This window comes from Rhipicephalus sanguineus, chromosome 10, assembly GCF_013339695.2.
Source record: "Rhipicephalus sanguineus isolate Rsan-2018 chromosome 10, BIME_Rsan_1.4, whole genome shotgun sequence".
NCBI lineage: Eukaryota > Metazoa > Arthropoda > Arachnida > Ixodida > Ixodidae > Rhipicephalus > Rhipicephalus sanguineus.
In genome coordinates, this window is record NC_051185.1 from 133,697,122 (window position 1) to 133,719,852 (window position 22,731).

General features: G+C 48.0%; 2 protein-coding genes across 8 annotated transcripts in view; one reads left to right on the plus strand and one right to left on the minus strand.

Annotated features, from left to right (window-relative positions):
* The window catches only part of LOC119372473 (protein shifted), a 709,384-nt gene that overhangs the window by 63,108 nt on the left and 623,545 nt on the right, over positions 1-22,731 (minus strand). For 4 of the 6 annotated variants that reach the window (XM_037642948.2, XM_049419637.1, XM_037642946.2 and 1 more), the window contains 2 exons: positions 21,700-21,792; positions 702-1,290 (listed from right to left, as the gene is read on the minus strand). In XM_037642948.2, coding sequence (XP_037498876.1) covers positions 1,247-1,290; positions 21,700-21,792 — 137 coding nt within the window. In that variant the 3' untranslated portion in view covers positions 702-1,246. Of the gene's footprint in view, positions 1-701; positions 1,291-21,695; positions 21,793-22,731 lie in introns of those variants that run through there. The other 2 variants (XR_007417709.1, XM_037642947.2) reach the window with 2 other exon arrangements.
* Positions 1-22,731, plus strand: part of LOC119372474 (complex I intermediate-associated protein 30, mitochondrial) — a 159,476-nt gene that overhangs the window by 30,095 nt on the left and 106,650 nt on the right. For both annotated transcript variants that reach the window (XR_005179549.2, XR_005179548.2), the window contains exon 2: positions 4,545-4,597. The gene's annotated coding sequence lies outside the window, so the exon portion shown is untranslated. The remainder of the gene's footprint in view (positions 1-4,544; positions 4,598-22,731) is intronic.

The following is a 22,731-nucleotide window of genomic DNA, read 5'->3' on the forward strand; positions in this document are numbered from 1 at the left end:
CCAAAATTCGATGAATGCGCAGTGTTGTACCGTCATAGAAATGAAGAAACGCGCCTGATGATTGAAGCATGGCATATCGAGAATAGTGGTAGCGCATGCGTGAGCCAACCGTCGATTAACTTGCATAAAGATGAAATGAAATGCCTTAACAGTTATCTTCCACGTAGACCGCCACGCGTGCCGGATTGATAGGTTCGCCTGTTGCATGGGCATGCGCAGATAAGTTTTCGTGCCTTCTTTCTTTTCAGCCGTTGTTCGTCTCTTCAGTTGTTAGTCGGCGTTTGTGGTGTGCTGACTTCTTTCTTGTGTCCTTGTTTGCACGCCCTGTCTTTTTAGAATGAATACTTACCAACTAGCTCAGCTCTCTGTTATTCTACTTGGGGTGTTGGCTGTTTTCACTCATTCTCATTGGGAAGCTGCGCTGTTCAGCTCTTGCTTGGACAACCACCGGCAGATGGTGAACCAAGTTTGTGCATCATCCTGACCTGGACTATCCTGCTAGGACACGACTGGGCTAAATTGTTTTTAATGACGCTTACCAGTATACTGTTTTGAACACAAAATGCTCAATTTGCGTGACATCTTCCCGTCTTGTCATTCGATCTCGCGCTCCCTTAGCAGGCAGTGCTACTGGACTTGAATTCAATTGCGTCCGTTACGCGTGTCATGCAAGAGTAATTTGACTCAGCATCGAGTTGGAGGAATGCAACTTTATTTTTTTCCTTAGTTGCCTGCATAAATTTTTTGGCAGTGCCAACAAACCAGTTCACGGCTTCATTTGTAAACTGCGGTTTATTTTGGAGGCCTACTGCGACTGAATTGCCTAAACTAGGATGCGAACAAAAAAACAAGTCAATTAATGGATTACAGCAGTGGACACGCAAGTAGCACCATTGCAATAAGCAGGACTAGATGGGCGAGTTGTTGTCGCAGTCAGTTCCGCACTAGTCAGACCTCGTTCACTGAATATTCACAGCACACTTGGCACATTATGCTCTGAAGCACGTCAGTGTTGGCTGCTTCTGTGGGTAGAAACCACCACATTCCGTCCTGTGCACATGCGCGTATGGAAGGTTGGTGCCATAGTTCCTGTCTATTGATACAGAAACACTTCACACATAGGACAAGAGCACCGTATTTACACAATGCACATAGCAGCATGGGCCAGGTGGCGTCCTTTCCATAGTCGCTGCAGTGCCCCACTGTGTGTGCACGGAAGTGTCACTTTTTAGAAGACGAGCAGCTTTCAGACAAACTGCTTTTTCCGACGTTCTTTCCTCCTAGGTATACCTGCAGTACAAGAAGCACTGTTAGATCTCACACAAAGCCATGTGTATTTACGCTTGACAAAATCATTATTTTAATACGAAAACTCAAAGAAATGCTGCCACTACCGCTCGCTCAGAATGATTAACAACATTCACTGTTAGATGTGATAGCGCATTCACGTTGAAAGACTGCGCGTGCAAACAGAGAGAAGACGCGACAAACGGCGTTTGTGTTGTCCTGACTTGTTCTCTCTTGTGTCCCGGTATCTGCATCGTGCCGCTACCACCGAGCTGCCTTTGTCGTCTTAATGTGCCCTTTCAGTTCGATTCAGTTTATTGCCTCGAAAGGCCCATTCTTTCAGGCGGAATTAAATACGGGATGGTGTTCATGCTTAACAATAATCAGTGAAGGTTGTTTTAAATTGAAAGCCTCCCCGGGACATCAGGGGCGTAGCCAGAAATTTTTTTCGGGGGGGGGGGGGTTCAACCATACTTTATGTATGTTCGTGCGTGCGTTTGTATGTGTGCGTGCCTATATACGCAAGCAAAACTGAAAAATTTCGGCGGGGGGGGGGGTTTGAACCCCCCAACCCCCCCCTTGGCTACGCCCCTGCGGGACATCGTCTCGGGGCAGGCCTTTCCAGTAAGTAGCTACAAGGAGAGTGTCAATTTCGCCACAAGGCCGAAGTAATGAATGCGATAGCAACAAATTGGAATCTCACGCTAACAACGGCAAGCAGCTCGAAACTTGCAGCGCGCTGCGCAAGCACAAAAGACTCACGAAAAGAACATACACGGGACGAGCGCGAACCAACAACTGTTACAGCTCGACGCTTAAAGCGCGCTCGAGAGGGACGCAGGAAACAAACGCGCAGGTAAACACAGGACGAGCGCGAACTAAAAACTGTCCCATTTGTTACTTTGTGTTTGAGCAGCGCGCTCCTTTCGCAATAGCGGCCGCAGCAGCAGCGAGCGAAGGACGTCCGTGCACTATGTAACTTCAGCGCAAGCTTTCCGGTGAGCGCACAAGACGAAAGAACCGCCCCCATCACGAGATAAGCGCGCGCGCGCGAGCGGGCGACTACGCCCTGTATAGACTATTTTACGGACGGGTTTCGGTGCCGCCATGCTGGGCTGTTAACCTTGCCGTGTTTTATCTTGAACAACTAAGCGAACAGTGTTACGGTGGGCGCATACACATGAAAACTGTTTGGTTGGTGCATTCGACGTTTCCTGACTGTCACTTCGCGTCAGGCGATACAAAAATAAGAAAACATTCGTTTAACAGCTCATGATGGCGGCGCCCATATGCATTACGTAACATAGTCTATAGGGCAAAGTACAGCGGAGCGCGCGCATCGCAACGAGCGGGGCGACGACCTTTAAAGCTCGCGCCCTTCGCGCCACCTCGCTGGTAATGCAGAGAACACGCTGAAATGCTCCCGAGATCTGCGTACCGCCAACGGTAAGTGGTGTATATAAATAGCTCGCCGTTAGTACACTAAGGAACGAACGTTCCGTGGCCTAGCCGTATAACGCCGCGCGCTGCAGAGCGAGGGGTCGGCCGTTCGAATCCGCGCGTCGGAAAGTATTTTTCTGCATTGTTTTTTCTTTGTGGCTTATATGTGTGTATATATATATATATATATATATATATATATATATATATATATAGAGAGAGAGAGAGAGAGAGAGAGAGGACATGACGGCGACGCTGACGGCAATAACCAGCCGAGAGTGTCCATATAATTGCTATCGCAATAAAAGGAACGAGGTAGTGAAAGAGCTGGTACGCGTCGATAGGCGGGGCATCCTGAAATGGATGACAGTTATGCGCGCTGCGGCTGTTACACAATGTCATTGATTGAGTGACGAGTGAAAGCATTTGTGACGATGGACGCGACTTGCAATGCGGCGACGAAAAGAAAAGGGTGGCAGTGCGGATTTTGCCTTCAAAGATGAAATGCTGATGTGTATAGAAGAGTGAACGAATCTAGCGGCACGATTTTGTGCTGCTTCTCGTGGAATGATTGAAGAAAGCTTGATGCGGTTGCCAGGTGGCAGATGCATATCATAACTTCGGTCTAATGAGTGATTTATACGCGAGTAATTTTACATGAAGGCGGAGATGGCGCTTGAGAAAACCGAGCGTTTTATTTGATGCTGAAATTAAGTTACCGATGTGGGTACGCCAGTGATAAATTGTGAGACAAGGGTTATTCCAAGATATTTATAAGATGGGCGTGTTGGCATACTGCAAACAGTGTTGGCTGTGATAACGGATACGAGATCGCATATAGAAAAATTAAGTCATTAGCCATCTGTTACGCCAATTAAGCACGCTGTTAAGGTTTGCCTGGAGACCAAGTTGATCTTGTAGGTCACTGATGGTGTGATAAGTGGCCACCGTGCGAATGCCGCAGGAAGCATGCTCTGGTAAGGCTGAAGAAGCTTAAATGGACTGACCAAAATGATCACAGTGGAAAGAGCGTGGATTATAGCGACACAGTGCGGCATTCTCTTCGCTATTCGCATAAGATTTGTAAACTCCCTATGGAAGTCACAATAGCTAGGTTCTGTGTATACGGGAACATAACAAAAACCGGTATGTCGCGCGGCCTGGCGGACAAGATTTGGTACTGCGCCAGAGTCGTTCGGGTACGTAGTGTGCTGTTGTTTATGCGCACCACAGATTAGTCGGAATATTACTCGGCGTCCCCGCTTTGTTCTCCGCCGATTACGAGGTAAAAAGAAAGAGATTGATTCTGAGAAGTGGAACCGAAAAGCCAGCTTCGGCGCGCGATCACGAACCGGTGCAACACAAGCTTTCCTCACTTGTTTGCCGGCGTGTAATCGCGCTCCACGGTTTGCAGCACGTGTATGACTCGTTCGGGTGGAAAAATTCTCAAGGCGCTTTTACCCTTCTACGTATAAGCGCTCTCAACGGTAGGCTGCACCAGAAGAATTGGTTGTCAGTCCCTTTATGTTACTGGCTCACTGCAGCAGTGCACAGGTTGTTTTAGTTGCAGATATACTGCGGAATCTATCCTATGGATGCACAGTCAGTTTAGTTTCATGTGTTTATTTTTCCATTTCAGTGAGCCTTTTTCTTAGAATAGTACTTTAATGTTGCATATATGACAGTATAGACCATTCGGATCTGTGCCGCTCGATATAGTGAAAATGCTTTCACTATATGGAGCATAAGGAAACACAAGCGAATCAGCTGGCTTGGTGAGAAAGGAGCATGACAACGCGTTTGTGTGAATCACGCAGGTCATGGACTGTGTGGCCACCCGAGTGAAGCCGCTGGCTGGAATGCGCTTCAGGTATGACATGTCCTTGCTTGTGGGAGTTTTGCAAACCGCAATAGGGTGACGGTGTTTGCCTTGCTGTAAAACGCTGCATCGAGTTTCGAATTTTCAATTCCCACATGGGACGATGTTAAGCAGTGTAGCAGATAGTAGTTTACTTTATCACGACTCATTCATTTCATGGCAATACAATACAATGTCGGAATGAGAAAGTGAAAACAAAAAAGTACTTGTCCTAACAGCCTACTTAACAACGGACGATTCTGTCTCAGTCATATAAATACAACGAAAATTATATGCTTACTGTAGCTTGTAAATACACACAGAAAAGAGTCGTTGAAAGCACATAGTCAGTCCGAGACATGACAAAAAAAAAAGAACATTCGCTGTAGAACATAAGGACACATCAGTTTCCGTAGTAACCATGGTACATATGGGAGTCAACAGATCGTAGCCCAATGTGGATTGGACATGGAGAGAGAGGACAACTTTATTAAAAATAAACGAACCCCAGTCCTGGTTGGACATGGAGGAAGGGGAAAAAAGAGCAGACTCTAATGTATGGCAGTGCATTGCGAAAGGTGCACAGAAAGTGACGTCAAGATTGGATGGGTGAACAACTGGCGAATGGAATTGAGGGCGCTCTACGAACATAGGCGTTAATAGGCGTATCTACCCGGGGCAGCGCCCCCCTTGCCCCCCCCCCCCCCCCCACTTTTGTGAGCGTTCACTGCTTACAGCGCAGTGGCAAACCAGCAACTATGGCGAAGTTTTCATTCGACACAACTGTCACAAAATTAGATTATAAAATTTCGATGTATCCCCAGCTTCTGCAGTGAAGATCGTCTTCCGTGGCTCACCACGACGCACCGTAGGTGCTCTGCGGTGCGCGTCGCTTGCGCAACGCTTTGATAAAACCCTGCGTTCTTGCATTGTGGAGGAGGCTACAGCTGAGCAGGGGGGCTCAGGCGTCAGAGTCTTCCGTCCTGTGCGCTTTACTCCGACCTACCTGAAATCAAATTTGCATCACCGCCGACGCAAGCTAGGGCGGGAACCAGCAGCATTTATGAAGGTTTCAGTCAATTAATGTTACTGCAGTTCAGAGGAAATGCCTCTGCCTTTTTTTCAAAAACGTACAGCCGTACAGTCGACGTACAGTCGATGAGCGCGCAGATGCGCCGAGTGTGACTTGGGCAGAGCTGACGCGGAACGGCGGCGGATGAAGATTCCGCCTGTATTTCAGAAATAATCTTATTCGCCTGGCTGATCATTAGAGACCGGATTTTAGGCAAATGCCTATTTTGTTCCTTTTGGCGTATGAGCATTTTGTGCCATTTTATAGTGTTCTTATAGTGCCTATAAATGCCTATTTTTGGTGTTCGTGCCTAAATGCTTACAAATGCTTATAAATGCCTACTTTCAAAATTGAAAGAAAGAAGATGGCTTTTAAGGGCTCGTTTTTCTTTGTTATGCACAATATTAATGAAAATTAATATTTTCAAAATTGGCGCTTATATGAACGCTATTTAGCCTCAAGTTTGGCTCCCGGGTGCTGTTTGAGACCGTTATTCATGTTATCGCGTAAGATTGACTGTTGGGAACTGTGGGGTTCAACCTAGTCCTCTAGTTCAGCCAACTGTAGTCCTCTAGGTCAACCAACCAACACCCGCTGGTAGCAGTGAAGCGGGTCACGCCGGAGAGCACTCGCCGCCGCGCTGACATGGCCCGAGCGGTTGGCGAATGCGAAACCGCGGAGAGACGTCAGAAGAAAGGAGAGTGAAGATCAAAAAAACAAAGAAAGAAAAATGTGATGTGCACGCAGCTCTTGTTTTGTTTGTAATTTATTTTTAAGCTGTTCACTGCAGTAGCGTAGCCAGAAATCTTTTGCAGGGGGTGTGGGGACGGGGGGAGAACCATACTTTATATATGTTCGTGCATACGTTTGTATGTGTGCGTGTATATACACACTCGCTAAACTGAAAAGTTTCGGGGGAGCGGGGAAGGTTGAATCCACCCCCCCGCCTGGTTACGCCAGTGGATCACTGCCAGGGTAGAAATTTGCTCTACGCAAATCGACCCGGCCAATAGGAGGAATCCCTCGCTTCTGGTCTTTTAGGAATCTGGCTGTCTGCTCCTGCTCTGCACTTCTCAGTCATGCCGGAAAGACGCTCAGGAGTCGACAGTGCACACATGACTCACTCTGTAGCACACGGGAGTGCGAACCGTGCGGGACAAAGCATGCTAGGTTCAAATGTTGACGCCCTTGTGCCATCTTGAGCAATATCATTTTTGTTTTCCTGTCGTAGATAGAGGTCGCGCACGTCTTCGTTAGAAATTATTTGCATTTATGTGAATTTATTTTGCCTATATTTACGATTCTGGAAGCCTAAAACATTGTTTTGCCTGCCTTTTTTTGGCGCCTAAAACGAACTTTTTTAGTGCCTAAAAATCCGGCCTCTACTGATCATATCCGGAGTGTAACTTGCAACGACCTCATTAGCTTGTATTAGGGCGATAAAAAAAAATAACGCATTCTCAACAAAGAAGAGTTTACAGAGCGATGCCGTATACGCGCACGAACGGTTCAACGACGTTATACAAGCCCTGCAATTATTTATTATGCGCAAATAAATCCATTCTCGCTGCTTGCTACGACTAGCCTCTGCTAAACCATCGTCGCGATGCCATCTTCTCTTTCGTTGGGAACAAGACGAAACAAGTAAAGTTTTGCTCGACATATTAACACTAATGCGCGGTTTAGTGCATACTCGTAATTCTGACGTCGTAAGTTTCGCGGTTTGGTGACGTTGCGTTGACAGGGAAGCTATTTTAGCGCTAACCAACAATTAATAACCACGAGCGAAGAAGTAATTGCGAGGGAAGGCAGTACCAGAAATAATTTAGTACCTCGATCTTCTACCTAACAATACGTGGGGAGTCATTGCGAGATGGGACGTTTTAGCTACTTTCGTTGCATCGCGTCACGAACAGGCGCTGCGTGCATGACGCAGCGCAAGTTCGTAACACGAGTTTTGTTGTGCGTTCAAAAAGCGTTGCGGGGCCCCTTGGCAGTGACCATTTGAGATAAGGGTGAGTTTTGTTGACCGATCACAGGTGTCGCCTGAAACGCTTTTTTAGATGCGAAGCATCTCTTGCTCAGGGGTAAAGTGAGCTAGAATAGGGCAGTGGGCTTGCTGGGGCCCCCTGCTTGACGCCGGGTATGTCGCATGTGTGGTGGCGCCACCAGCGACTTAAATGTAGGGCACTGCCTAACGGAGGCGTTTGTGCGCAACTGAAGACATGTTTGTGCGCTGTTATCATATGCACTGGACGGAAATGCACGCGAATTTCGGCAGTGTAAACGGTGATGCTGATGTCGCTGAGACAATAAAAAACAAAGAAACTAGCGCGAGCTAGGTGCGTTGGCCTACTTGTGCGCGTAAGGCATGGTAACCATCTAGAACACTGTAACATGGTGTATGCAGCTCTGCTGTTGGCTAGTTATCTGATATTAAATGAAACAAACCGAAGACAGTCAGTACTCCTGCGAGTAAAGCTGCAGAAAACATTCTTTTCTGAAACTGTCGCCGTAACTCGCGCGAACACTTGCATGCACAACTAGATGCATGCAAGGGATGGTGCGCAAATTTGAGATGCATATAAATTGCTCTTACGAGTGATAAGCAGCGATTGCGAACTTTTCAAAGCTTACGCGTTTCGCGGCTATCAATTGTAAACTGGATTCTTTGCATTTCTTGGGCACTACTTTCGTCACGCGCGCCTTTTACGAGCGTGTGAAATTACTGCCGATGCTGACCTTGACACACACTCGGGAGTTTACCACAAGCTCTTAATGTTATACATTCCACAGCATTTAAAAACTTGCATCTGCTCATTCTTTCTGCAGATCTCCGGTACCTTGGCTCTGTAATTTGGCTATTTCTGCACTGAATATTCCTATGCAAAGTCTGTAAAAATCCACAGATAAGAAAGACAGGAAGCCACTCTCCTCAACTACGGGGCACAAGTACATGAACATTTATTCATCATGTATTGGGCACAGTTGCTTGAACAGTATCACCAATGGCATGAGAACGTACTTTCTCGCCTTCTTCCCAATCGCTTTCTCTTTCGGGTCGGTCTTTCTCGTGGTGTCTTCTTTGTCAAATACGACGCCAAGTTAGGCAGGATTGTAGGCACAGCGTCCTCTCGTAGGCACGTGTTGTGCGTACACATACTTCGGCTCAAAATCAACTTCACACACGGCAGATGTGTCGTCCAGTGCTTTGTCCGCTCGTTGCAAATTCCTTTCCCAGGGATTCCTCATTGCTTTCTCAGGGCCGTATCCTTCGGAACGCCTAAGAAAGACGGCTTCGCGCTGCTCTTCACGTGGACGTAACCTGTCCGACGGCCTGGCGCAAAACAGTGGTTTTGCCCCCGCGGAAGCATTTTAACCTCGTGAGACGGTCACTGCTTGTCAGGCCACATCGCTGTTCGCAGAAGAACCTAGCAGATTGAGGATGCAAAGCGCGAAGAGTTCTCAAAAAAACAAAACTCGCACACACCGACCGCCACTTCAAACAGGCAGCAACTGCCCCAGCGCCAACGCTCACTACATTTGATGCGGCGGTAGCGCCGCGCCGCGGTGGCGCGCCGAAGCACGTTTTTGTGACATTGGCGGCGTCACCGCAATGCATAGCGCCGGCCGGCGAGTGAGCCCACTACCCTATTCTAGCTCACTTTATCAGGGGTATGTCCTGCAGTGGCCTAGTCCGCACTCACACTACGCATGCGCAGGAGGCGAACCGGTCGGTGGGGGAGCAGGAGGGCGTCGCGGTGTGCTTCCAGGGGGGGGGGGGAAGGCTTGAGGCGCGGCTGCTTGTCTCACTCTCCTGCTGGGGGCGTGCGAACGGGTTTTAAAGACGATAGTCTTTCTTGGGGAACTTAAACGCAGATATTTTGGTCACCCGATGCATCCACCCGGCCAAAGTTGAACCACTTGCCGAAGGGCCAGCCATCATTTGTACTGCTGAGTAGGTTCCTACTTCTGTACATTGTCTATCAAAAAGCAAACATTACGCATATCTGAGGCGCAACATCACTAGGTAAGTATTAGGTGGTGTGTTCCTTTAACAGAAAATACATAGATACGTAATTATAAAGACCCTAGTTTCTTAAGCTGCGCTGAAAATGCGACTCAGTGCACGCAGACGAACGCCCTCTACCACGGAGAAAGGAAAGAACCTCCTCCGTGCCCTATGCACAACATGGCCTCCGAGATGGCGAGCGCGAAACCCGTCGCGCGCCCGCCATCTCGGAGGCCATGTGCACACTTATGTTTCCCGACGTATTGCCAGATGGCGCCCATATCTCACGCAGCGCTAATCTATCGTCTTTCGGCGACATTTCGGCGACAAGCACGCAGATAGGCGGCCAATTTCTGTCCTGCTGTGTACAGCATTCCTCCCGGTTGCTGCTGCTTGCCGGCTTCAGAAGCGGGTTTTGAGGAGAGGGTTTCTGGCTCTGTGGGTGCCCTTGCGACGAGGCCAAAGTCGGTAGCATGCCCAACGAACGCCAACGGAACGCGATCGCGCAAGTGCTCCGGCTTCGCATCGCCTCATGTTTCGCTTTAGCGGGAGATGGTGTAATTTTTTGCCCCCTTCTGCAGCGAGTCTCCCAATTTCAGAAGTCCCTAGGTATGCTTGAATTCATTCCACGAGCACAGATCATGGCTGATAAAAATTAACCGCTTCGTGAGCATCGCTCCTTGCCTGTCTGAAGATGGCCGCCGGCATGTCGCGAACAGGCGATGACGATGATTTCTTTTCAGCATGCCGGCTGCCTTTGGAGCACGGCTAAAGCACGGGCTCCGCCTCGAAATACATCTTATGTGGCTCCCTAGCTCAGCGTTACCCTTCTTCATGTGCTCGTTATTCCTCTTGAGCTTCCAGTGATTCCACTCAATACGTCGCGGCGTCATTTTCAAGTGGCGTACTTGCCTCTTGAGTTATCTTCTAGGCCCTGCTCCTCTTCGACTTATCCATGGCGGTCGACTGAACCGTGGATTCCAGTCGGCAGCCATTAGAGATGTGTCTTGACTCCCGGTTTTAATGGCACCAGATATGAAACAGAGATACTGGCGTAGACCTGAGATCGACGTTTATTAGCGTCAATCAAAGCCCGGTAAGATGAGTCCGAATTCTCTGGCCTCCCTGACATGAAGACGAGCTTCGTGCCGGGAGCGTGTTCAACAGAAATGCCCTCTTGTTCGGGGCTCAGGTGAACGCTAATAAATATCGATCTCAGTCGTATGGCTACACCCGAAACATTTCCATTTGCCACCTATTAATGCACCTTTCATCCTTGAAAAATGCGCTATGCTCACAAAGGAAGCAATAATTTCAAACAGCCTATAGCGGTGGGGCGGCATCCAGTGGCTATTCCCTTACGGCACCGAGTCATTGGTCGAGGGAGTCTCCAGGCGGAATTTTGCTGGTACGTGGGTTGCTAACGGGCTGTAGTATGAAAAAAAAACTGATATTCCAATTTAGGTAACAATTGTGCATTTCGGATAAAAACCTTGGGCTAGATTATTCAAAACCCAGCTGCAGTGCCTTCCTTCTTTGAACAGAGAAACTTCAGGGCAGATAGGAGGGTGCACATTGGTGTAATACGTACTAGCTACTTCCAAAAATACGTTTGGTAATATATTTCCGGCAGACACTTTCAATCAGCTTTTTTAGATGCGAAGTATCTTAAGGCGGAGCTCAATTCGGTGGTGGTGGTGGTGTGCGGCGTGACCACCCTTACTGCGCATGCGCATACCCTCTCCACAACCTCCTCTCCCCTCACCCTCTCCCTTCCCTCTCCGCTTTCCTTCTCCACTTCCCCTCTCCCCTCCCCCTTTCCACTCTTCCTCTGAAACGCGGGCTAGACATGCCGAAATTCTCTCCTGCGCAACGCCGCGATGAGCTCGAGCGCATGCGCGTCCCCTCCGCTTCTCTCTCCTCTCCCACGCTGCCCCCCTCTCGCCCGCCTGTCGACCGCGTTCCCCGCTCGCCCTTTGAGAATTAACGGCCAGGCTAGATCGAAGATACGACGCGCGTAGCGTCCCTCTTCGCGTTCCACGACGCGAGGTCGGTAGCATGCCCAACGAACACCAACGGAACGCGATCGTGCAAGTGCTCCAGCTTCGCATCGCCTGATGGTCCCCTTTAGCTGGAGATGGTGTAATTTTTCAGTCTTACAGGTACAAATGCTCGTTCCAGCGCATTTGTACGACTTTGAAAAGAGCTCATTCAATGCTACTTAAAGTTACGTTGCTCTGCATACAGTTACTTCAGTTTCGTTTCATTTATAATTAATTAATTTTTTATTTATACAACGCTCCATACGCTAATGTGGATCCTAGCAAGAGGGGCGGGATACAGGAATGCGTGTATGGTAACACGCATAGCAGAAGCACCAAATCAATGCAGTTATACAGTCATCAAAAAGGAATGAAGGAAAATAACGCCACGACCAAATGGGAAAAACTTTAAAAGCGCAGAAGGAATGCCAATGAGAATAATGTCAGAAACAGATCAGGTTATTAAGAACAAAGTAGAAAAACAATGTGTACACGCAAACGTTTTCGTAAATTCTCGCGAGAATAAAGGCACCAAATGTCACTTACATTTGAAACTACATGAAGTAATAATAACAAGAAAAAAAAGTTCGGTAGATCCCACGCGTTGTGGGAATCGGTTTCATGCGAAGCAGTTACTTCTATGCTGTACTTTATGGCTTGGAGCCAAGCGTTACGAGGTGGATCGACGTGTTTTTGTAAGTGTAGTAGCAGCTGTGTGCACATTGTGGGCTTACCAGGCACGTCGACAACGACAACACTGGCGTTTAAAGGCGCGTTTACACTAGAGCGACACGACACCGACGCAGACACGAGGCAGACGCAGACTGTCGTCCGACGAGTCGCCCGCCGACGATGTCGCCGGACCGTCTGGTCACACTAGGCCGACAACGACGCCGAGGCCTCCAAAGACAGCATGTAGTAGTGTAACATGATGGCAGACCAAAAACACCAGCAGAACGTATCGGCCGACGTGTCGTCGGGAAATCTTCGGGAGATCGGTGGCCGAGCGAAAATTTTTCCATGTCGTTGCTTCGAATGACGAAGGGGTAGATCTTGGGGGAGATCCCCCTCGACAAACTCGGGCATTTGACAATGGGCATCTCGCGCACCCCTCCGACGTCTTTTCTTTGCTTCCCTTTGTCTGTCCGCACCCCCGTCCCCGACGCCCGAAGGGGTGGCGACAGGGACAACGGTAGAGGAGGGAGGACGGCCGAAATGAGCTACAGGTGTTCCCCCGTTTTCAACTTTCGCGCGCAAGTTTAGTCGGTGTCGCTGTGCGCGCCTTCTGTGTGACAAGAGAATCGGCCGACGAGAGACTGGGAGCACGATAAGACGCGGACGGCGTCTTTCACAGAGGATCTGCTGACTGTTGGCGTCGTTTCAATGTAAATAGGACGACGGCACGACAAAAGACACCCCCGGCGACAATCGGCAGACCAAAATCGGTGTCGTGTCGTTCTAGTGTAAACGCGCCTTAAGGGGTAACTTGTGGTGCGACGTAACGTCAGCCCTCACGTTAGAGTACATACGTCAGTATTATCGAAACGAAGTGCACTTTATGGTGTAATCATGTGAATATCATACGTCACTTTCGTTAATGTATTCATGGTCGCCTCCTTAACCAAGTGTAGACCGAAATTGGCATGGGAGGGTAAGAGGATTTGACGAATATGACTGTCGGGTCATGACATGAATAATGTGAAAATCCTGTCGCGTACGTCGTCAAACCCTTTCCACTAGACATGTGTGGCACATACCCGTTTGCCACGGGCGGCGGTGTACAGGTATGCGCCACAGGTAATTGACAGTTTATATCTACCCAGGAACGGCGAGAACAGACATTCGTAACTTCAATGCGAAAGCGTTAAGAAAAACCAACATCGGCAGCGTTGACTTGCCGAATAGAACGAATGAAAATTAGGATCCCAGCAGGAATCGAACCCAAGCATTCTGCGTGGCAATCAGGTATTCTACCATTGAGCCACGCCAGGTCTATAAACTGGTTTGGAAAAACAGCCTACGCAGGCGTAATAGCGGTGCAACGTCAATTGTGGTTGTGGGGCTTGCTATCTAATTTTACAAGAAAGCAATGAGCACTACATGATACTCCTACGATGTGTACTCCTACGATACAGGCGTCATATCAGATTACGTCTGTGGTTCCAGTGTTAGCAGTCTAATCATTTGTATTCCTATGACTCAGCAAGCTATATTGAAGCATTGCTCGACCCCCGAGGAATACATTAACGAAAGTTGCATATGATATTCCCAACATCGCACCGCAAAGTGCACTTAGTCCGCGAGAATGCCGCAGTGTCCTCTTCATGTCTTACAAGGCTGGGCGATGGCCTCATGCTGACCGAGGATGATGCCAGATTGGTTGGCAGCCGCTTTGTAGACTAGGCTACGTAGGCCACATACGAATACGACAAGCGCCATCCACTGATGTTGGTCTACGTAGCACTATCCAGACCTACCAGCCTCGACGGCCTATACCACACCAACGCGAAGGGTGGCTTCAGGTTCCGACATGTCGCCGGCTGTATCGACGCACAATTTCTCGACGAAATGACCGAGGCGTTTAGGAATTCCAACGGCTCTACTATACCACATACTTCACTACACATGGACCCCTCGTCACCGCGATCACGACTGGATCCTATAACAAGTCATGACCAGCTGCTGGTGCTCACTGATCACGGTGATGATGACCTTGTTCAAGAACTGTCAGGAACTTCTTCCACACATACACACGGGTTCGTGAAGCGTGAGTGCGTTCTCTATCATAAGGGACAAGTATACGCACTACATATCAGCTTACCGCTTGTGATGTTGGTAATGCCCACGTTGCCGTTGGCAGCGTTACCCAACCGTAAACAACTGGTATATATAACACATATGCGGCTCTTCAATGTATATGTGTGGGTACAAAATTTATACTTTGGCGTGAATTTGTGACGTGTCGCTCAGTAAAAAAATTACGCCATAGTCACCTTCCCGCCGCATGCTTCGCATAACATCGACTCCCCCGGTACGTGGGATCTGCCGAATTTTTTTAATGCGAAGCACTTCTTAGCGAACTTCTGCGACTTTGAGCGTATCTATCTATCTATCTGTCTGTCTGTCTGTCTGTCTGTCTGTCTGTCTGTCTGTCTGTCTGTCTATCTATCTATCTATCTATCTATCTATCTATCTATCTATCTATCTATCTATCTATCTATCTATCTATCTATCTATCTATCTATCTATCTATCTATCTATCTATCTATCTATCTATCTATCTATCTATCTATCTATCTATCTATCTATCTATCTATCTATCTATCTATCTATCTATCTATCTATCTATCTATCTATCTATCTATCTATCTATCTATCTATCTATCTATCTATCTATCTATCTATCTATCTATCTATCTATCTATCTATCTATCTATCTATCTATCTATCTATCTATCTATCTATCTATCTATCTATCTATCTATCTATCTATCTATCTATCTATCTATCTATCTATCTATCTATCTATCTATCTATCTATCTATCTATCTATCTATCTATCTATCTATCTATCTATCTATCTATCTATCTATCTATCTATCTATCTATCTATCTATCTATCTATCTATCTATCTATCTATCTATCTATCTATCTATCTATCTATCTATCTATCTATCTATCTATCTATCTATCTATCTATCTATCTATCTATCTATCTATCTATCTATCTATCTATCTATCTATCTATCTATCTATCTATCTATCTATCTATCTATCTATCTATCTATCTATCTATCTAGCCGCCTACAACTTTGTGCTGTCCTGGCCGTTTCGTTAATCGGATGTATACTAAAATTGGTGTGGCATAACATCACCTTATTACGAACATAAATGACAGGTCATAACATGAAAATCATGACATGCATGTCATGAACAGCATGACTTACATTCCGCGGCCTTGGGGCACTTGCGGCCTTACCGTAAGTTTCATATATACCAAAATTGGTATGGCGTGACAAGAGTTCGTGACAAACATAATGACATGTCATAACATGCAAGTCATGACGCGCATGTCATGTGCAGCATGATTTACACGACATGGTCTTGGGGCGCTCGCGGCCGTTTAAATGAATGGATATATACGAAAACTGGTATGACGAGAGATTTCTGTATGGCAAACATAAATGACACGTGGTAACATGAAAATCATGACATGCATGTCATGTACGACATGGTTTACTTGCCACGCTCATGGCGCACTGGCGGCCGTTTCGCTAAATTGATATACACCAAAATTGGTGTTGTGCGATGTGACTGTATAAGGAACATGCATAACAGGTGGTAACATGAAAACTGTGACATGCATGTCATGTATGACATGATTTACATGCCACGCTCACGGTGCGCTCGCGGCCGTTTCGCTAGATTGATATGCACCAAAACTGGTATTGCGCGACGCGACTGCATGACGGTAACATGAAAATCATAACATGCAAGTCATATACGACATGATTTACATGCCATGCTCATGGTGCATTCGCGGCCGTTTCGCTCGTTTGATATACACCAAAACTTGTATTGCGCGACGCACTTGTATGAAGAACATGAAGAACAGGTGGTAACATGAAAACTATATATGCATGTCATGTATGTCATGATTTACATGTCACGCTCATGGTGCATTCGCGGCCGTTTCGTTAGTTTGACATACACCAAAATTGGTATGGCCTGGTGTGACTGTATGACGAACATAAGTGACAGGTGGTAACACGAAAACCATGATATGCATGTCATGTGTGGCATGATTTACATGCCAGCCTCATGGTGCACTCGCGGCCATTTCGCTCGTTTGATATACATCAAAATTGGTACTGCGCGATGCGACTGTATGACGAACATAAATGACAGTGGTTAACATGCGAATCATGTTATGCATATCATGCACGGCGTGATTTACATGACACTGTCGTGGTGCGCTTCCGGCCGTTTTGTTAGCTGGATATATACCAAAATTGGTATGGCATGACAAGAGTGCATGATGGACATAAATGAAAGGTCATGCATGGTACATACCAGAATACACGTTTCATTGGCATGGTATATACCAGATTGTGCATGCGTGCGTGCATGGGAAACATGCGATATATAGTGAACTAGATGCCATGGTATGAATGATTTCATTTGACTCAAAGACAAACAAGGCGATGTATGCAGCTCTTTGCTGGCTGCTTCGCATTACATCGATTCCCACAGTGCGTGGGATCTGCCAGATTTTTTTAGACTGCTATAAAAGCGGGCCCAACCAAGGAGGTTGTCCTTGGGCCCAACACTGGAACCACAGACGTTAATCTGATATGACGCCTGTATCGTAGCAATACATACGTAGTGTTTATTGCTTTCTTGTAAAATTAGATAGCCAGAACCACTACCACAGTTAATGTTGGAACGACATTACGCCTGCACAGGCTGTTTTCCCAAACCAGTTCATAGACCTGGCGTGGCTCTGTGGTAGAATACCTGATTGCCGCGCAGAATGCTTGGGTTCGATTCCTGCTGGGATTCCTGTGGCGCATATTTTTCCCGACGTGGGAGCGGCCCGCAACGTGCTAGGGCGCGTTCCGAGGGACCAAAATAAAGTTTATTCATCCATCCATCCATACCCGTACACTGCGGCCCGTGGTAAACGGGTATGTGCCACACGTGTCTGGAGGAAAGGGTTTGACGACGTACTAAACAGGATTTTCTCGTTATTCATGTGAAGGCCCGACAGTCATATTCGTCAAATCCTTTTACCCTCCCATGCCAATTTTGGTCTACACCAAGTTAGGGAGGCGATCATGCGAGCACCCAGACGTAGGCGGCTAGATAGATACGTAGATAGGAAAGCTCAAAATGACAAAAGTTCGCTAAGAAATGCTTCGCATTTAAAAAAAAAAAATGATTTGCTAAAGTGGCAATGGCGATTCATGCGTTCAGTGGAGTCGGTGCTTATTATTTGCGATAACAGCAGGCTGTTCCAATCTGTTATTTTACGAGGAAAGAGGCAAGATTTAAAGCGCTAGTTCGCGTGTAAAAAAAGAATGCGACGATGCCATGCGTCCTGTGCGGAACAGTGCGATTTTCCCTGTGCGCCTGTAAATTAAGAATGCACGCAAAAATGGTTGATGTTTACAAAAGCATTGCCTGTACATCATGTGGTATAATTTTTAAACACTTTATTGATGCCTCAGGATAATTATTTATGCTGGCAGTACTCTCCAATACGACAAGAAAACCATTGCTAAGTTTTATTTGTGACGTTTTCAGTGCAATTCAGTTTTATATTCGACATCAGAATACAATGATGCTGTGGACAATGGGCAGAAAAGCTTTTAAATTCGGCTTGGACTTCTAAATTGAACCATCACATTTCACAGACAGCAGTACGACAAGGTTAACATTACACAGTACAACAGTGCAGAAGATAATAGAAAATTAGCATTGTACAAAAGTGCATAATAAACGACAAGAGACATACGTACTTCCAAGTTGACATGTACGAGTGCGACATTTTGGCAAAAAGAAAAAGAAGAAATGCACAAATTTAGTCATGGCGCAATATATGCTGAGGTGCGTGTACAAGATCAAAAAATGTTTCGATAGGCTGATCATATAATGCGCAAAAATCCACACTTAAAGAGGTCCTGCAACATATTTCTAAGTAATCATCGCATAACCTCGCTATGGGAGTGTATTGACCTACGAATCATTGGTTGGTTGGTAGCAACTTTATTGGTACTCCTGCGGAGCTTTCTCCGACCGGGCCTTATGTCTCCCACGTGGGGACGTCGAGGCCTTGCCTCACCGCCGCCTCGCGGGCCCGCAGCCGCAGGAAATTTTAGGATCCCACAAATTGGAGCGGTGTTACAGAGGTTTGTCGCACGCGCTTTCTCTCTCCTTTCGCTTCAGCGAGCGCGCTGAAAACTACACGGGGGTGATGACAAGGGGGCTAGAAGCTACGCCAGCGCGCGTCATGACTTTGAGAACTTTCTTAACGCGGAAGTGGTAAATGCCGGGGTCCACCAAGACATCACTGACGTATATCCGTGGCGGAAATAAGAAAAATTGCACCATCTCCCACTAAAGGGGACCATGAGGCGATGCGAAGCCGGAGCACTTGCACGATCGCGTTCCGTTGGCGTTCGTTGGGCATGCTACCGACCTCGCGTCGTGGAACGCGAAGAGGGACGCTACGCGCGTTATATCTTCCATCTAGCCTGGCCGTTAATTCTCACAGGGCGAGCGGGGAACGCAGTCGACAGGCGGGCGAGAGGGGGGCTGCGTAGGAGTGGAGAGAGAAGGGGAGGGGACGCGCATGCGCTCGAGCTCATTGCGGCGTTGCGCAGGAGAGAATTTCAGCATGTCTAGCGCGCGTTTCAGAGCAAGAGTGGAAAGGGGGAGGGGAGAGAAGTGGAGAGGAGGTGTGTGGAGAGGGTATGCTCATGCGCAGTAAGGGTGGTCACGCCGCACACCACCACCACCGGATTGAGCTCCGCCTTAAGATACTTCGCATCTAAAAGTTTGGTTCACCTGGCAGTTGAACCCACGACCTCTCGGTTTGCGACGATAGGTGTCCGGGCGCCCTACCCACTGAGCTACCGACGCTCATGCATGATACACTTCACAAACGCGCCTGACATCTCTCACACCTGTCGCTTTCCGGAAGCGCAGTGTGGCATGAGCGCGGCCGTAGGTTACCCTGTTACTGGGGAGCGCACACCATGACGACGCCTTGAATGAGCGCATGTCGACTACCAAGCAGTGCTTGCAGGGGTGCAACAGCCGAAATAGGATTTGGAGCAATTTTTGGAGCAGCAAAATGTTGCTCTTGGAGCACAAAAATCCAAATTTGGAGCAGGTTACGAAAAAAAACCTGAAAATTTTAGCCCGAAATCCCAAATTTGGAGCAGTGTAACAAAGAAGGCTTACTTTTAGAAAAGAAAACAAAAATATGTAAAAACCATTCAACATCAGCTAATCCGTGCACAGTGCACGTGAACGCTGCTATTTCAATAAAAGCAGTGTGTTCACGGGGGGGGGGGGGGGATCTGCCGCTCGAACAGCAACTTTGAACCTTTATTCTAAGGGCGCAGTCGCGATCGCTGGCGCGCGCGCTATCTCGGCAGCCATCAGCGGGCGGCTCGTATATCCTGCTACATGCTGCGCTCTCAATGCGAAGGCACTGTGCAGAAAGGGCATCTTTTCCTGGAGCGGCCGTATTCTCTTACACCAGCGTTTTGTAGAGTTACGCGAGATCGGATACAAAAGAGTTCGCTGCCAGCCTCACTTCGTATAACATTACAGTTTGTTACTATCGCATTCATTGCTTCGTCCTTGCGGTGAAACTGACTTTTTTCTTTTATTTCGCGGGGGGCGGGGGGGGGGGGTCTAGGGTCTGCGCGTCTGTATTGGATGACGATGCCCACACTGCAGATGACCAAGGCGGGCTCAATTTCTCGCTCAAACTTGCGCAACTGAGAAAATTTTAAGCTGGTGGGGCATTTTGGCGCAGCTGGCACAATTTTAACAAATTTCACCGTTTTGGTTCAGCTTGGCGCAAAAATAAGGCATTGTATCAAATTTGGCGCAATTGGCGCAGCTGTTGCATCCCTGTGCTTGTTGACGCCATCTTTGCGCGGGGTTGAATATATGCTGTGACCAGGTCTAAACTACTTCAGCCTTCACAAGGGTTAAATCGTGATCTTTGGCGTTAGTCGTCGCGATGGAGATGTGCCACTTCGCGTGAACGTGGGTGCATCCGCTTCAGACGTTGCCAAACACCAATATACATTATGCAAACTCCCATGCATTAACGTATAACAAACAGTCAGCTATACTCTTGTGAAGACACGGTTCACTTTCGTGTTAATGCGATTCCCGTTATGGATCAGCCAGGGTTTCTTTCCTCTTTTTTCCTTTGAACGCGCGGATCACATTCGGTATGATCACGAGCGCGCCGGTGTAATTCTTAAGTATAATATGGCACTGTAGAGTGCAGCACGGGCATATTGTGGCACCCGCGGCGGCCGCCGCAGCTAGGCAGCCCACAAAATGGGTCCCATATGGTTCTGCAAATGGTTCTGCAACTTTTCGAAATCGGGTGTGAGGTGTATTTGCGTGTCAAAGAGGCAATAGTTTGGAGCGAATGGTATTTTCTCCCGAGTGCGTAGCTCCCATTGACTCGTAAAGGCTAGGAAGAGAATCTCTGGGAAGTGTGGTTCTGAATGACTTTCGTACGAAGCATTTGTAACTGCTCGATCGGAGCGTGACAAAACCTTGTCTGGTCGGATTGAAATCACGGTGAAGAACGCCGACTAAGGTGAAAGATAGTCACTGACGTTTCGCAACGACCGCAATTCTAATCGCTATACGCGAGCAGCTTACGTCACGTACTCACCCGCATATAACCACATAGTCTTCATGTTTCGCGCTTCACAGTGAAGGAGGCTTCGTGTGGGAGCCGAAATGTTATAAATATTTTTGACCTTGGACGGCGTCCTTCATTGTTTTTCGACAAGATTTTTGTGTTGTATTACGCGTAATTTATTCGTGTTGGTAACAGTTGTAGTAACTCATACTATAGGTAGCAGCAACGTAAAACTTACATAATAAGAGAATTGCACATCAGAAGCTTCACACTTGTAGGAACTGAATAACGTAGTTTAGAAGGTATACCGGCCACATGTAATTTATTTGCTGTAGCTGTTACGGGAGGATACCACGACACGTGCTTTTTGAAAGACTGTCCATACTAAATCAGCATATGAAACGCGTTCTCTCGCCGCTGCCATTCGCGCTGCTCACCCGATCGGCGATAAAATGGTTCATGGTGCGTGCATTTCTACTGCATTCTGTAAGAGTGAAGCACAGAGACTTGCCAATGCTATCGAGAGAGGTTCAGTCAAATTGCGAGGAATGCAACTGTGAGTGCATAATTGGTGTACCTACGCCTGGCGCACCTCCGGCCAAAGAATCCTTCGTCGCAGAGGCACCGGTTGTGTCGGATGCAGACGCCATGCACGCAGCGCCTCTGGCAGTGCTCTGCAAGGAGAAATCGAGTGAGAGTTAAGTAAGAATGCCCACATCATTGAGTCGCCATACTTGCGAAATAGCAGCAGGCCGTGCGCTAAGCAGCCGTGCCGCAATGTGCTGCTTCACGTGGCCACAGCCGTGCAAGTGGTTTCGCAGAAGCAATGCTCGAAATATTTCCACTGTTCAGCTTGTGGGAATTCAGGCGTCCGCGCCAGTGGCTCGACGCCATATTCCCTTGGAGAATTCCCGTGTCTCTCTCCTCTCGACCGGACGGGTGGCAGCTAGCCGTAAATCGCTGTCACTTTGCTGCCACCCCGCCCTCGAAGGTTAAACACGGTGGCCGATTGGCCCAATTTTCGCGGGATTTGGACCTTGCTCGCGCTCGCCGAGAAGCGGGTGCGCGCGCGACGAGGTTCGAGAGAGACCACTTGGGGACCTCGAAGGGTGCGTACGTGTTTTGGCCGCTCCGGCCGGCGGCGATCCTTTGTTCTTTGTTCTTCGCCGCCGGCCGGCGGTTACGTCGTTTTGTCGGGGCTCCGGCCTCAGCAGGCGCGCGCTACCCTCCGCGGTCTCGAAGTCCCGAGGCAGCGCCTCGCGATCGTGCACCGTATATGTTCCTTTTAAGTGTTCCTTCTGTTTCATTGCTCTGGGGTGCGAGATCGCGGGAGCGCTGGCCGAAGGGTAGGTCGGCTCTCCAAACCTGGTTCTTTCTTTGCTTGTTTGTTTCATAGGTGTGCCATTCGCGGCCACATTTGGTAACAATTGTATCAGCTAATTGGTGTCCTGTGTAACTATCTTACGTGCGATTGGTTGTAACGAATTATTGTTCTCTTGTATTAAGATCCCCCGTAATAAATCACTGATTTGGAGAGTGTCGCCTAGGGTCTCCCTCGCTGCGCGCGACGGCTCGCCGTCCCTTCGCGGTGATGGGCCGAGTTCTCGCGCGCA